Source organism: Diceros bicornis, chromosome 6, assembly GCF_020826845.1.
Source record: "Diceros bicornis minor isolate mBicDic1 chromosome 6, mDicBic1.mat.cur, whole genome shotgun sequence".
NCBI classification, from domain to species: Eukaryota; Metazoa; Chordata; class Mammalia; order Perissodactyla; family Rhinocerotidae; genus Diceros; species Diceros bicornis.
In genome coordinates, this window is record NC_080745.1 from 66035527 (window position 1) to 66050257 (window position 14731).

General features: G+C 50.9%; 1 protein-coding gene across 6 annotated transcripts in view; it reads left to right on the top strand.

The window, feature by feature from the left end:
• The window catches only part of PAX2 (paired box 2), a 77716-nt gene extending 64262 nt beyond the window's left edge, over positions 1–13454 (top strand). For 3 of the 6 annotated variants that reach the window (XM_058542700.1, XM_058542697.1, XM_058542698.1), the window contains 3 exons: positions 10249–10350; positions 12587–12673; positions 13143–13219. In XM_058542700.1, the coding sequence (XP_058398683.1) occupies positions 10249–10350; positions 12587–12673; positions 13143–13219 (266 nt within the window). Of the gene's footprint in view, positions 1–10248; positions 10351–10494; positions 10584–12586; positions 12674–13142 lie in introns of those variants that run through there. The other 3 variants (XM_058542695.1, XM_058542696.1, XM_058542699.1) reach the window with 2 other exon arrangements.
• The last annotated feature ends 1277 nt before the right edge of the window (positions 13455–14731 follow it).

The window sequence follows — 14731 nt, forward strand, 5'->3', positions numbered from 1 at the left end:
ACCCCCAAGAACTGGAGATAATAGAACAATCCAAAAGCAACTATAAAATAAGTATGTTTAATATTCTAAAAAAGATCAAAGAAAAGTATCAGTTTTGTGTTTATCATAAATCTCAATTCCATGTCCCCTTCCCCACCACTGCTCAGCAAATCATCAGATAATAGAAATGGAAAAGAACAAAGAATGAAGACCACACCTATAGCTTATTGTTTCGGGGTCCAAGAGCCATGGAAAGAGCTGAGCCTCAGGCAGCCATCAAAGGAGAGCCTGATCTCTGCTTATCCAAGACTGCTAAGTCTCAGCAGAGAAGCTTCTCTTTTCTTTGGAAAAATGTCTAAATGTCAGAGAGCCAGGGACAAGGACAGTACATTCCTCTCTGGTGAAAAAAGAGCCTTGTTAGCTGCTCTACCCTTGGGGGTGGCGGGGCAGTATTCAAGAGCTTGGGAGAAACTTCTCTTGATGCCTAGAGACTGACAGCTAAGACCCAGGAAGAGATGTGGATCATGCCCAAGAGGGAAGTGCCCAAGGCAAAGAGAGTAAGCAGAAGATGCTAGTCTCCTGGAAGCTGGCAAATTTGAACAGAGGTGGGGGAGGCCAGTAAGGCAAAGTTCAAACCTGAAAAGCAGGGTCTGGCCCCCCGAGTCCTGGAGGCCTGTGAGAGAAATGTGGGCTCAGCTTCTGAGAAGGAGTTATGAACTCTTCGAAGCTCAGACTCCTTGCCCACCTCTGGGATGGTCTGCGAAGTGGCCTTTTAGCAGATGAAGGTGTGGACCCTGGGAAACCCTCCTACTACTACTCAGGGAGTCCTCAGGACCTCCAGAAACTGCCTCTTTCCTGTAGTTAACAACCCCCTTCCAATGCGAAAGCATTTCCCTCCATAAAACAAACAGCTTAGCCCTTGGCCAGCCCCTCTGGGGGAGGAGAGGGCAATAAAGGCTGAGAAATGTTTCTGAAGGAGGCTGGGAGTCTCCTAGCCTTGTCTGTCAACTCAAAGCCCCTGATTAGCTAGAGGAATTTAGGGCACAGACATCAGAGTTCCTCTCCAACCTTGAAAGGAGAGGGCTAGGGCAACTTCGACCATGCAGAGCAAGTCAGGGCCCTTTCCTGTGGAGGCCGGAGCAAGCCAGAGGGCTTCTCCTCAGCACACGCCCGGACCCTAGACTCTTCATTTAGGTTGAGAAGGCCCAAAGGTAAGAGGCTAGCGTCCTCTAAACATCCCTGAGGCCTCCAGGGACCTCCAGCCCCCAGACCTCAGCTCTGATTTAATTATGAGGGCATTTCCATAGCAATGAGACATTGACAGATAACATGGGTGCCCTGGGCCTGCAGCCGAGGGAGTCATTGGATCAGGGCTCCTTCCCTTCCTCCTTTATCCAATCCACCTCTAGAGGGAAATGATATTGAAAAGAAGAGGCACTAATCCACTCTAGGACTGGGAAAGTCAGGTCAAATTTGAGCAGAATAAAAGCTGTACCACCCCAGTTTCCAGCCCTAATCTCACCTCCATGTCTGTGCCCACCAGCCATCCCAGTTGCAATGGGCTGCACTCCCCAGCAGGATGCCTTGGGCAGAAGCACAAGGGGCTGCTAATGGAGCTGCAGAGGGGAGGAGAGTTGTCGGGAGGATGAAAAAGGTATGAAGGGTTTCCGGCCATCTTAGCAAAGATTTAGTTCTATGATCTTCTAAGCTGAGCTCAAATTTGGCCCATTACATTGGGCCTTCCTCTTGACTCCTTGCTTCATCTCTTCCTTCTATCCATGAGACCCAAAGGCTGAGCACACCAAATGGACTGTGCTTGGTCCTCCACAGCATGGTCTCACTGATTTATTTCGGGATCAGGGAGAGAGGCCAGTTTGAATTTGAATCAAAATATTTTCAAGAAATCAATGATCTTTATTTCAAGTGTGAATAGTAGCCAACTCAGACTGACAAAGGGTTGCCTGGCAGGAAACACTGGGCATTGCCTTCATGATTAGCTACGTTATACAGAACCTTTCAGCTGCTGTAGATGTTTAGAGATGCTCGGGGTGTCCCAAAGGAGCATTCTTCAAAAGGGGGATCCCCAGCACTAAGCTTGTTTACTCCATTATTTAGCACTTTCTAAGAAGAAAATATTGGCTAAGTAAGGTCAGTCAACCCAACCTTTTCTGAATGACCAGAAATCTTAAATAGTGGTGTCCCAATGAATGTTACAGGTATGTATTGGGACCAAGGGCTCAGAAATGTCCTGGTGGCCTCAAAGTTACGTAGGCAAGACCTGAAAGCCTATTTCCCCCAGAGAGCCAGCCACCCCCCAAGGTGACAGGAAGACCCCCCACTCCCTCCCCAGGGTGATCAGATCAGAATCCTTCCTTCCCGCACTATTAGCTATAGCCTCAGGACAAACAAGCCAGCACTTTTTCAACCCTGAGCTTTGCGAGGCAAGCCCTACGACTATTGTTACTTCTGTGAGGGCTTTGCCGCCTTCAGCCTGGAATCCTCGCCTCTCCCCGGTGGCGCTGGGCTGGCGGGCAGGGAGGGAGGAAATCCTGCAGCAGGCTCGGGAAGCAGCCTAATGCTCCAGCAGCTTAAGTGGCCGTTTTCCTTGGGATTAGGGTTTCACTTACACAGAGCGCCTGAAAAACGCTGCTCTTTCGGAAGGATTAGAGCTGACAATTCAGTGCTCTCAGAGAACAAAATAAAGCCCGAGAGGAACTGGGAGAGCTGGAGTCTCGGGAGACTGTGCAAACAGGCTTAACCTCTGCCCACCCAGCATGAGGGGCTCTCTTGTTCTGAGCCCATCAGTGAGCCTGGGCCCAGCCTCCGGAGTGCCAGCCCCTGCCCAAGCCAGTCTTCATTTGCGATTTGCTAATGGAGCCAGAGAAGGCAGCATGGGGAAGTGAGAGGAGGAGCGGGCTGGGGTGTCTTCCCCTCTCTCTGAGCCTCAATTTCCTCCTCTGTAAAATGAGAGAGTTGGACTAGAAGATAGCCGAGTTCCCTTTCAGCTCTTTGAAAATGTGATTGTTCCCAACACTCCCTAGCCTTAGCCCAGGGTCCTGAGGCTGCAGCTCCACCCATGGTCCAGCTGAGTTAGAAGGAAGCCACATCTTGTGGTGCCCTAAGCCGGCAGGTTACCGCAGCCCAGATGAGCTGGGAGGAGAAGGGGTGGGAAGAGAATGACTGGTTGTGTCCAGCTGGTTGGCTGGTGAGAAGCAGACCTCACTGAGCCTACACAGATCTGGGCAGCATCCCAGCCTAGGACACCCCAGGGACTAAAGGTCCAGCTGTCCATGGGAAGCAAGATCAGCTAGGAGAGCAGCCACCCTGAGCTGCAACACAGCCCCCTCTACTGGAACCCAGAGCAGGCAAGCCCCAGGATGAGAAGCTGTGGGGCCAAGAGTACCTGGGGCTGGGGGCCCTCAAGCAGGTGCCTCTGCCCCAGAGGAGAAACCTTTGGGAGGATTTGGAAACCTGGGAAATAAGAAACAAAATGAAATATGTAGAAAATTCTTTCCCTCTCCTTTTAAAGCAGCATCTTTTATAGATTTAAAATTTGTTACTTTAGTGCATTATGTATAACTTGGATTGGTCATAAAGTGATCATAATTGGTATAGTAAATGTAAATGTACAGTATATTTAGGCAGTAATTACAAATTTAATAACTGTGTGTTCTTGGAAGTATTATAAATGCTTGTGTCAAATGCAGGCACAGATTGCCAACCTTGAAGCCATCTAATGTCTTCATTTTTACCACCATATGAGAAGCAGACAAAACTTGAGGAGAGGACAGTAAAACAGGAGTTATGTCTTCTGGCCTTAGGGGCCTCCACAGTGTCAAGTGGATAGCAAAAGTGCTCATTTTCAGAGAAAGATGCTGAGGAAAATCATCTCCAGACTCATTGAATATAACTTTTGCTGTATAAATCTATGTCTAATAAGTCTCATTGTCTGAGCCATCACTCACAGTAGTTTCTGCTTCTTGGCGGCTTCCTCCTTATTATTTCCTTAGTCTTCTGAACGCTGACATTTTCCTTGACTTGGGATAAGCCTCTCTGCACCTTCACATGTTATTTTGCTGTTCTTTGTATGATTTTGTTTACTGGTACAGTTCACATGGTTTCTAACAAGTCAATGTCTTTCTTATGCCAAAGAACAGAGGTTCTTTTGGTCTTATAAACAATGCTTATTAACCTTTGAGTCATGAATACTTTCGAGAATACCATAAAAGCCATCTAGATATTATATGTGTATATCTATAACATTTTGTGTGTGTGTGTGTGTGAGGAAGATAAGCCCTGAGCTAACATCCGTACTAATCCTCCTCTTTTTGCTGAGGAAGACCGGCTCTGAGCTAACATCTATTGCCAATCCTCCTCCTTTTTTTTTCCCCCAAAGCCCCAGTAGATAGTTGTATGTCATAGTTGCACATCCCTCTAGTTGCTGTATGTGGGACGTGGCTTCAGCAGGGCCGGAGAAGCAGTGCATTGGTGCGCGCCCGGGATCCGAACCCGGGCCGCCAGCAGTGGAGCTCGCGCGCTTAACCGCTAAGCCGCGGGGCCCGCCCTATAACATTTTATATATAGCTTTATATGGACTCCCTGAAGCGTATCTGTGGAGTCCTGCAGGATCAGTGAACCCCGATTTAAAGCCCTTGCTGTAGAAAATGGAAGAACCCGAAACATGCAAGAAGCAACCAGATGTTCTGTTATAGGAAGGATTCACTTAGCATAGTCCCAGGTTACTTTCCTGGACTAAATGCCTATCTATTTCCTGGGTCTACAATATTTGAGAATGTCATTCTAGGATCAATTCCCTAGTATACTGCTTGCCTGTAGTCCAGGATCTGCCATCTACTAGCTGCGAAATCTTGGACATTATATTTAGCCCCTCTGAGTTTTGGTTTCTCATCTATAAAATGGGGATTAAAAACAGATCAACATCATAGGTTGATAGGAGGATTCAATGAGCTCATACACAGAAAATATTCAGGACAGTGCCTACCACCTAGTAGGTGCTCAATGAATGCTAGCTAGTCCAAGTGCACGTAGAAACATAGCTCTACCCTTGAATCTTAGACCTGACAAAATAGCATAAATTGATGACTGAAATTTTCTAATTTCTTTATAAAGTCTTTCACTTTGCTTTTCTCTGCACTTGTAAGAAAGACTGCACTTAGATTCTCCAAAACAGTTGATTTGATCTGGCCCATTTGGTAAGGAATGTCTGACAAAAGTGCACTGTCTGATTCAGATGCAGTGATTGCTGTAGAAATTGGCTTTAGAGTCTTCAGGGACTTCTGCAGTTGAACTGAGAAGACATCCTCATCAAGTACAGTGCTTCTAACACTTCTGGGTACTTTAAGATTCTCAATGACTACTGTTTCTTGAAGAGCCTCTTCATTTTTTAGAAAACTCTCAAAGGATATTAATACTCCACCCCATGGAGTTTTACTACAGACTCGCAGTGTCAGTATTTTATTCTTTGTGTCCTGTTTCTCCTGCCTCAGCTTAATGACAGGAGTGACGATATGAGATTTTGCTTGTTGGATGACTTCTTTTCCTTTTCTTTGGCTCTTTTGGGGAGTATCTGGCTGCATGTTATCATTAAAAGGCAGTGTGTTACAGATATAGCTTCAAACTTTGGCTCTATCATTTACTAGCTGTGTAGCCACAGGAAAGTCATTATGCCTCTGTGCCTCCTTTTTCTCAACTTTAAAACAAGGAAGTTAGACTGATCATCTCAAAAGCTCTTCCATCTTTAAAACTTTGTAATCTTGGGCCGGCCCCATGACTTAAGTGTGCGCACTCCTCTACTGGTGGCCCGGATTTGGATCCCGGGCGCGCACTGACGCACCACTTGTCCGGCCATGCTGAGGCGGCGTCCCACATACAGCAACTAGAAGGATGTGCAACTATGACATACAACTATCTATTGGGGCTTTGGGGAAAAAAAGGAGGAGGATTGGCAATAGATGTTAGCTCAGAGCCGGTCTTCCTCAGCAGAAAAAAAAAAAACTTTGTAATCTTAAGAAGCAAGTATCCAACATGAAATGCCCATCCTCTTGTAATATGTGGGTTTTTATTCATTTGTGATTCTTGGCGCTGTTTTCATGTTCCCGGCATTGTCAGTGAGCAAAGCAAATACTTTACTGCTTCCTGTCTTTTGTTGGATGACACATATTTTATAACTGATGTATTCTGCCGGGTAGCTGTTTTCTCCTCTTTCTGTGCTTTTGCTTGTTTGTTTTAAGGACATGGCTGTGCTGTCTTATAGTTTTAGAGTTTGTCTCTGCTCCTGTTTGTCCATCTGTCTGTGGTAATGCAAGGCCCAGTGCTCTGTGGGTCTTGCACAGATTCCATTACCCATTCATATTCTCTCACTAAAAGAGGCTTGCTCAAAGAATGCTGCTGGGCAAATGGTATGACGATCTTAGTAATTTGAAAACTTCCTGCAGAATGTGTTTTCCATTATTGACAGTGGTGTTCCAGAAGAATATATGGCTCTGGCAAGAGTTTGGTCAATTTTATCCTGCTCTTCAGGTGTCACCTGTGTACTAACGAAGCCATTGAGAGTGTTCTGTATACAGTGGCTTGCACCTTTGTTGACTCAGGGGTCCTGAATGGGCACCTCTTTGTGGTGATACTGATGTTACAGAATCTGCAGCAGCAGAAGCACAGCTGTATGCAGAACATCAGGAAGCTCGCGTGTTTTTCCTCATCATAGGCCTCTTCTCTTGCATTTTAAAATTATCTGCATAGCACTTCCCAGATTCAGTTTTTTAAATAGAATTTGGAAATGCACCTTTAATCAACAGTCCTGTGGGTGACTTTCAGCATGCAAAAGCTTCTATATGCTGGAAGTTGGCCTTACCATTTTGCAAGAGAAAAAGCCAGTGGAAGTAAACATTGCAATAGGGTGCCTCCAGGTTAGCTGGAAACACCTTTTAGCCATCCAGCCTTTCTTCCTCTCTGCTGAAGCTAGGTAGGGATTATGTGACAAAACCTTAAATTACAAGGAATTCATGTGTGACATGTTGTAGGAACCGTGCAGCCGAAAATCAGAATTCAGATGCATTTAAATCTCTGTTAAGAAAGAAGCATACTTCTTTTCCTGGCTGCTTTGTAGACATTAAGAGCGCAGGACCAGGAGGAATTGGGTTTCTGTACGTTTCTAATTTCAAAACCTCTACATCTTCCCTAACTCTCTTCTGTCTTGGGCCTTTTTTTTTTACCAGTAAATGCCATATTATTACTCTTTCCAGGAATTGATAGATATTGCTGTCCTTTCCACTTCAGGACCACTCCACTGAGAGACAGTCAGGAGAAGTGTGCCTTTAATTGACAATAGAAGTGTCAATGAAAGAAAACCCACAGCAAAGCAAACAGATTCTTTCTTCTATCTCTCTGGGAGTCTGACATGATCTCTTATCTGACAGTTGTACTCTGTTGTTTGTTCTTGAGCTTTAGGAAATGTAAGATATTAACCATATTAGATACATATAGAGGAAGATCATTCTATCGTATGATAAAGATGAGTCACAATATATGAGTCCCTCACTGTAAATTTTTCATCATCCTATAAAAATTCATAATCCATTGTGCAAACTATTTTTAGAGAAAAAGCAGATTCCAATGTTTACATTTTATCCCAGATTTTACCTCTTCAAAGGAGACCAACCTATATGAAACAATTTGAAAACAATATAACTCACCTGGAATTGGTTATAAGTGCAATAGAGTGATAGAGAATTAATCAACAAGTATTTATTGAGCATCTACCACGTTCTCAACTGTGCAAGATAGAGCAGAAGAGAGGGCCTTGCCTCAGTTTGTTTATGATCTGTCTGAGAAAGCAAGCCATAATATGAAACAACAGGGCTGATGCGTTATGAAGTATAAGGACATGGTAAACCATGGAGCATGGCCGCTATAAAAGTTCAGAAGAGAGAAACTTCTCTGATGAGTAGAATGGTAGGCATTTTAAGGCTTGTGCTGGATTGAGAGGGAAACGAGGAGGAAGAAGAAAAAAAACTATATAACAAAAGTACAGGAGTTTCACAGCACACAAGCTGGTGAAAACAGTCAGACTAAACCAGGAGGGGTGAGAATCAGAGCTGAGAAAGTTGGGTGGGGAGGGTGCCTGGGAGGCTTTGAAAGCCTGGCAGGGTTCAGATTCAAACTGTAGCCTACAGAGAATCAATAATGGCTTTCACAAGGGAAGTGGTGATGAAAGCGATGTTTCATGAGGACTAGCCAAGCAGCCACATTTGGAACTTTTATAGCGGCCATGCTCCATGGTTTACCATGTCATTATACTTCATAACGCATCAGCCCTGTTGTTTCATATTATGGCTTGCTTTCTCAGACAGATCATAAACAAACTGAGGCAAGGCCCTCTCTTCTGCTCTATCTTGCACAGTTGAGAACATGGTAGATGCTCAATAAATACTTGTTGATTAATTCTCTATCACTCTATTGCACTTATAACCAATTCCAGGTGAGTTATATTGTTTTCGAATTGTTTCATATAGGTTGGTCTCCTTTGAAGAGGTAAAATCTGGGACAAAATGTAAAGGATGAGAAAGGATGTGGAGCAGGGACTACAAGCAAAATAACTGTTGTGGGAAACCAAGGGCAGGTGCTCAGGAGCCGAGCTAAGGAGGTGATGGAGGAAATGGAGACGGGACAGATGTATCAGACGTCGCTAAGGAGAATTGACAACACTTGGTGACTGACTTCATCTAGAGGGGGAGGAACAAGGCTATATCAAGAAGGATCCCAAAGTGTTTGGTCTGATGGTCTTCAGAGGGCCCCTTCAAGAGGAAAGATGAGTCTGCTTTTATTCCTGTCAGGTTTGAGCTAACAGTGGGACAGCTGATGAAAATGTTCAGCAGGAAGCTGGACATGCAAAAACCTGAGCTGTATCTCTGTCTACTTAGGGAAGGATGAATCACTCAGATGTGTTAAGGTAGGGGTGAGGAAACTCACATCTCAGAAAAGTAGGAGGTAAGGTCACCTTCAAGGGGAGAGTGGCAAGGAGAGAGAGAGGGGCGCTTTGGAATAGCCATCGGCAGGATGAGGACTAGGGCAACTGATGAAAAGCAAGTAAACTGGGCCAGATACGCATGGTTCTATGACTTCCTCCAGCCACAACTTGCCTTCCCAGGGCTGGACAGAGACACTAGAGTGGGAGAGAGGCACTGGCTGAAGAGGAGGATAAGGTGAATCTGGAGAGGATAAATGAGATCCAGGAGACCTGGGAGAGAATAAAGTAGTCTGTAGGGCATGGAAGTGTGGGAGAGGGGAGAGGGCAAATTTATTGTCATTAGAGATTGGAGCATACTAAATTGCAAAGGGAGATGGTGACCCCTTCATGGCAATGGAGGGGGCAGGCAAGGAAGGGAGGTCACTCAGGTGCAGCTGTGCTCCAGAGGATATATCTGTGGACCATGGGTATCTCCCTAGTATTGATTTGCTCTGCCTTCACTCCAGGATACTGCTAAGGAAAGCCCTGTCTCCCACCCCCCAGACTCTAGCTAATAGAGGCCTCCTGGGATAGCAGTCCAGCAGCTAGTGGGGGGAGCAGGTTTTGCTCTTGGAACTTGATCTGATCCACTTGCACTGTTGGCTCAAAGCTCCTGATTCGCTTCAGGGATGGTTTTCTATCATTTAAATGCCACAAACACTAACAGCAAAATAGCCCACTGGCTGGCCCCCTGCTCTCCACACCTGCCAGGCCCAGCACCTGCAGCTCCACTTAGAGAGGACAAGGAATACCCATCAGCCCCTGTATTTGTGGTGGTGGGGTGTCCTCCAAGTGTGAAGGAAAGTTGGGTTTTAGAGAGGGGAGAGGTGAGCAAGATGATAGAGGTCCATTGGCTACTGGAGAGACCACAGCTGAATATCTTGCTGGGAAGGAGGAGTAAAACCAGGTCATTGCCCTCCCATCTCCAGCTGCATTTGGGCTACAGGGAGACACAAGCAAATGCAAACACACACACACACACACACACACAAATGCAGAGAGAGAGACACAGAGCTACTCACAGAGCAGAGGTGCATACACCCAGCTGATCATAGGGCAGACATTTAGGTAACAAGCTTAGACACATGTAAAGGCACACCTGGACCTGCTCAATCAGATGTACCCCCACATGTCTGCACAGTTCTTTCTTTTCTGAGAGTTTCCTGTCCATGGAGTACTCTGGTGTGAGTAGAGGCAGGCCCCTCTCTTCCAGGCCTCACCCCTTCCCCTTTGTGTTTTTCCAGGTCGTGACATGGCGAGCACCACTCTGCCTGGTTACCCCCCTCACGTGCCCCCCACTGGCCAGGGAAGCTACCCCACCTCCACCCTGGCAGGAATGGTGCCTGGTAGGTGACAATGCTGCAGCTGCCTAACTTAGGTGGTGGTCACTAAATTGTGGGTGAGCTGCTGAGTGGTCTGTAGTCTGAGGCTGGGGGTGGGGGAGACCCAACATCCCCTCCCCTAAACCACTGGTCTTCTATCCCTCTGTCTCCCTGAGGCTGCAGTTGGTCCCTCATCCTCTCTCATGAGCAACCCAGGGAGGGAGCTTGCAGAAGAGCCCCCTTGTGTGCACCCTACTGCATGTCATAGCCCCTCCCCAGTGCCCACCCACCTGAGCCTGGGGAGCATACAGCCTTGGCTCTGCCCTCAGTGCCCCAGACTACCCCCAGCCAGCTGACACTGCTTGGAAGAGCCTGCCCTGGTTTCCATGGAAACTTGGAGCCAAGAACCATTTCTAGGGGCCTGTCAGTCACTCAGACAAAGCCACCCTGGTCTACATCAATCCACAAGGAAGATCAGTGTCAAGAACGGACCCCACCCCAGGGAGAAGAGGGAGCTAGTCCCTAAGGAAAAAGGAACAGAAGACAGGCTATGGCAGGAACCAGAGAGACTTTGGCTTCAGAGAGACAAGCTAGAGCACCCCGACATCTCAGAGGAACCCAGGCCCTCATTGCTCCTGTGGGCTCTGACCCACCCCCTGTCTGAGAGGAGTTGGGTCTGGGCTGTGTGGATCAGAGAGGCAGAGGCGGTATTTAGGGTCTGGTGACTGCAGCTGGAGGTTGGGCTCTCCCCAACTCCTCACTCCAGATTAGGAGCTGGGCTTGAAGTCAAAGAGAGTTGAAGCTCCTATTTGCATAAACACGAAAAAAACTCTTGTCTTAAAAAGGGTGAGACTCACTGGGCCTGCAACACACTCCCACTGGCTGCCCTCTTGTGTGCCCCTCCCCTGAAGCTCAACTCTCCGTGGGGTGGGGGGTATGGGGGGTGGATAGAAGAGGGTAACTGGCCCCATTCTGGGACCCACCATCCAGGGACAGCCCTGGGTAAGCAGAGCTTGGGGGGCGGGGCATGGCAAAGAGGAAGATTGCTGTAGGGTGTTGCAGAATAGGGGCTGTGAAGGGAGTTAGGGGAACTGGGTAAGAAGAGCTGGGAGGTGGGGGTGGGGATTCTTGCCTGGATTTGGGATGGGGGAGTAGTAGAAGTGTTAGGGGCAAAGAGATTCTTCAGGGAAGGTCCTAGCATGAGCAGGTGGAGGCTGGGGAAGGTCTTAAAGACAGGGGGGTGAGAGGTGCGGAATGGGGGGAGCAGTCTGCAAGGAGGTGGGGATGAGGGGAGCCGCACAGAGCTCATGGTGGCAAGGGGGGAGTCGTTAAACAGAATCTAGTGCTGATGAGGAAATTACACTTGTTTCATTAGCGATGGGGAAGGAGATAGCTCAGTTCCTCTTGGTCACAGTTGAGCTCAGAAGCTCATTATCCTGCTGCACGCATGCTTTCCCTCCTCGTCAATAAACAGGCTTTCCAGTGGCTGCATCCCCCACCCCCACCCCAGCTCCTTCTCCGAGAGGGGCCCCCTCTCCTCTACTTAACCCGCGGTTAGGGATCACTGTAAACAGTCTAGGGTCATCACACAGGAGAAAGGGCGAGGGGGAAACCTGGAGGCCTGGCCTTTCTTCCGCAGAGGGAGGAAAGCAGCTTCCGACGGCTCCAAGCCCACGGGGCCCTCCGCTCACCACTTGCGGACCGGCGGGCAGTCCACCTGCTTCCCGCCGCCTCCCTCCCCTGCTGCGTGGCCCACGTATCTAAGCTCTCTAAGGAAAGGCGGGAGGGAGGTGTTTCCCAGCAGAGCCCCCACCCCTTGCCTTGGCACCGTGCTGAGATGCCATTCTTAGGACTTTGTGGGACAAAGTGTCCCGAGGGCCTTTCTTCGCCACCCTCCCCCGCTTCCACTCCACGGGCCCCCAGCGCAGCGCGGGTAGGAGCGCCTGGACAAGGAACAAACCTTTCCTGGGTGGCCTGGAGCACCTCCGCGGGGGAGCCCCGGGCGAGCACTGCCCGGCAGGTCCCTCCACGCCCGTGTGCGAGGCGCGTCGGTGCTTCTGCACTCCCCTCCTCCCAACACGGGCTCTCCCCAGGCGGACCCGGTAAATTGCTCTGCCTCCGCCCGGCCCGCACGCCCGCAGCGGGCATTGCCCTGCCCGCCGCACCTGCACCTCGGACCGGGGGGAGGCCGCTGGCTGGGCACTTCGGATCCGCCCTGGCGTTGTGCGTGTCTGATCTCCGCTCCCCCACCCTCCCACAGGGAGCGAGTTCTCCGGCAACCCGTACAGCCACCCCCAGTACACGGCCTACAACGAGGCTTGGAGATTCAGCAACCCCGCCTTACTAAGTGAGTACGCCACCTGGCTGGCCGGCGGCTCAGCGTGTCCGCCCGCCGGCCAGCTCGGCCGTGCTGCTTCCGGACACGGGTCCGACTCCCCGAGACCCGACCTTCGGGTGCCGGGCCGGGCAGGCTCGTTAGTGCAGCACTGAGGCCCCGGGATCCCTTGAGGACGCCCGCGCCTCTCGCCCCTTGCCTACCCCTCTATTCCTCCCCGGTCGCTGGAAGGCTCTGCGCCGCTCCTACCCTCGGCCCCCCTGAAAGGTTCGCAGTTGGGCGGCAGCAGTCACCTATCGGGCCCTCTCCCACCCGATGAATGAGGCTCTGCTGGGGGCAACCGGCCCCCGCAGCCCAGCCAAGGTCTCCCTGCCCGGATCCCGCCAGACCCCAGCCCTGGGAGTTCTTTGCTTTTCTTTCCTTTTTTGTTCTCCTGTTTGTCCTCTCACCCAGCCCATTCTTCTCCTGTGTTAACTTCCAGGTTCCCCTTATTATTATAGTGCCGCCCCCCGGGGCTCCGCCCCTGCCGCTGCTGCCGCTGCCTATGACCGCCACTAGTTACCGCGGGGACCACATCAAGCTTCAGGCCGACAGCTTCGGCCTCCACATCGTCCCGGTCTGACCGCCCACCCCGGAGGGAGGGAGGACCGACGCGACGCGGAGCCTCCAGGCCACCGCCCCAGCCCCACCCCCATCCCAGGACCCCGGCAGCCCTTCACGTCACCCCGTCGAAGGCCGGACAGGACGGGTGGAGCCGCGGGCGGGACCCTCAGGCCCGGGCCCACCGCCCCAAACCCCGCCCGCCGCCCCTCCCCGCCTGCCTGGACTGCGCGGCGCTGGGAGAAGGGCCCGACCCAGCTCGCCCCGGCTTCGCCCGAGCCGGCCCCGGAGCCCACCAGCCACACCGCCGGACTCTGGCCGGGCCCGCCGCTGCGCGCGGGGACACGTTTCTGTGACACACAATCAGCGCGAACTGCAACGCGGCCCAGCCCCAGAGCAGCCCGCCTTGGACGCTCCGGCGCTGGGAGGCTTCGCTGGAGGGACTGGGCGAAGGAAATTAAGAACAAAACGATTTTCTGCAGAAAGAGGAAAAGCCTCCTGCCGAACCTTCGGGGAAAAGTCCTTACCCCCGCGCCGGCCGGACTGACCCCACCTTCCAAGTGTGCCCTGCCCCAGAAGGTGGAATGGAAGGGGGCCGGGCTCTAGGGACAGGGTTTGGGGTCGTCAGGTCTTTCCAAGGTTGGGACCCAGCAGCCCGCACCCACCGATCCCTGCTCTTCCCTACTCCACCTGAACTGCCCAGTTCCCCAGGGCCCAGGCACTCCTGCTAGAGACCAGACTCTCAGCCCCGCCTTGCCCCTAGCTCGGCGTCTCCTCCATCTGCTGACCTCCCAGTTTCCCCTCCTGCCCGTCCTTTTCCCATCCCACGACGCTCTGCTGCTCTCCGCCCTAACTCGCCGCCCATCGGAGGCCGTCCCGTGCCTGCCTGCCGCAGGACCCAGTTTCCATAGGCCGCGGGCACTGGTCTTCCCGGAGCAGTTACTTGAGGTCGCCTCCCCGGACACAGACTCTCGATCTGCGGGTGGCAGGAGCAGGTTCTGAGCTGGCGTCGGGGCTGTGGCGGGCTGGAAGTGGGGAGCCTCCCACTCCACCCCCACCCACCCGCCCCCAGCCTCCTCCTCCGGCAGGAACTGAACAGAACTGCAAAAAGTCTACATTTATTTAATATGATGCAAAATGGAAAAAAACAAAAACCCAACAGGCTGCTGCTTTGTAGAAAGACGGTGTGTCGTGTGAAGGCAAAGCTCGGTGTATATAACCCCGCCCCCTCCGCCCCGCCCCGCCCCGCCCGGTAGAGTCCCCGCTGCCCGCCCGCCCTGCCTGTAGATACGCCTCGCTGTCTGTGCTGTGAGAGTCGCCGCTCGCTGGGGGGAGGGGGGACAGCTACACGCCCACTAAAGCACAGCACGTCCTGGGGGAGGGGGGCATTTTTTATGTTACAAAAAAATTATGAAAGAAAAGAAATCTCTATGCAAAATGACGAACATAGTCCTGTGGACTCCTCTCGCC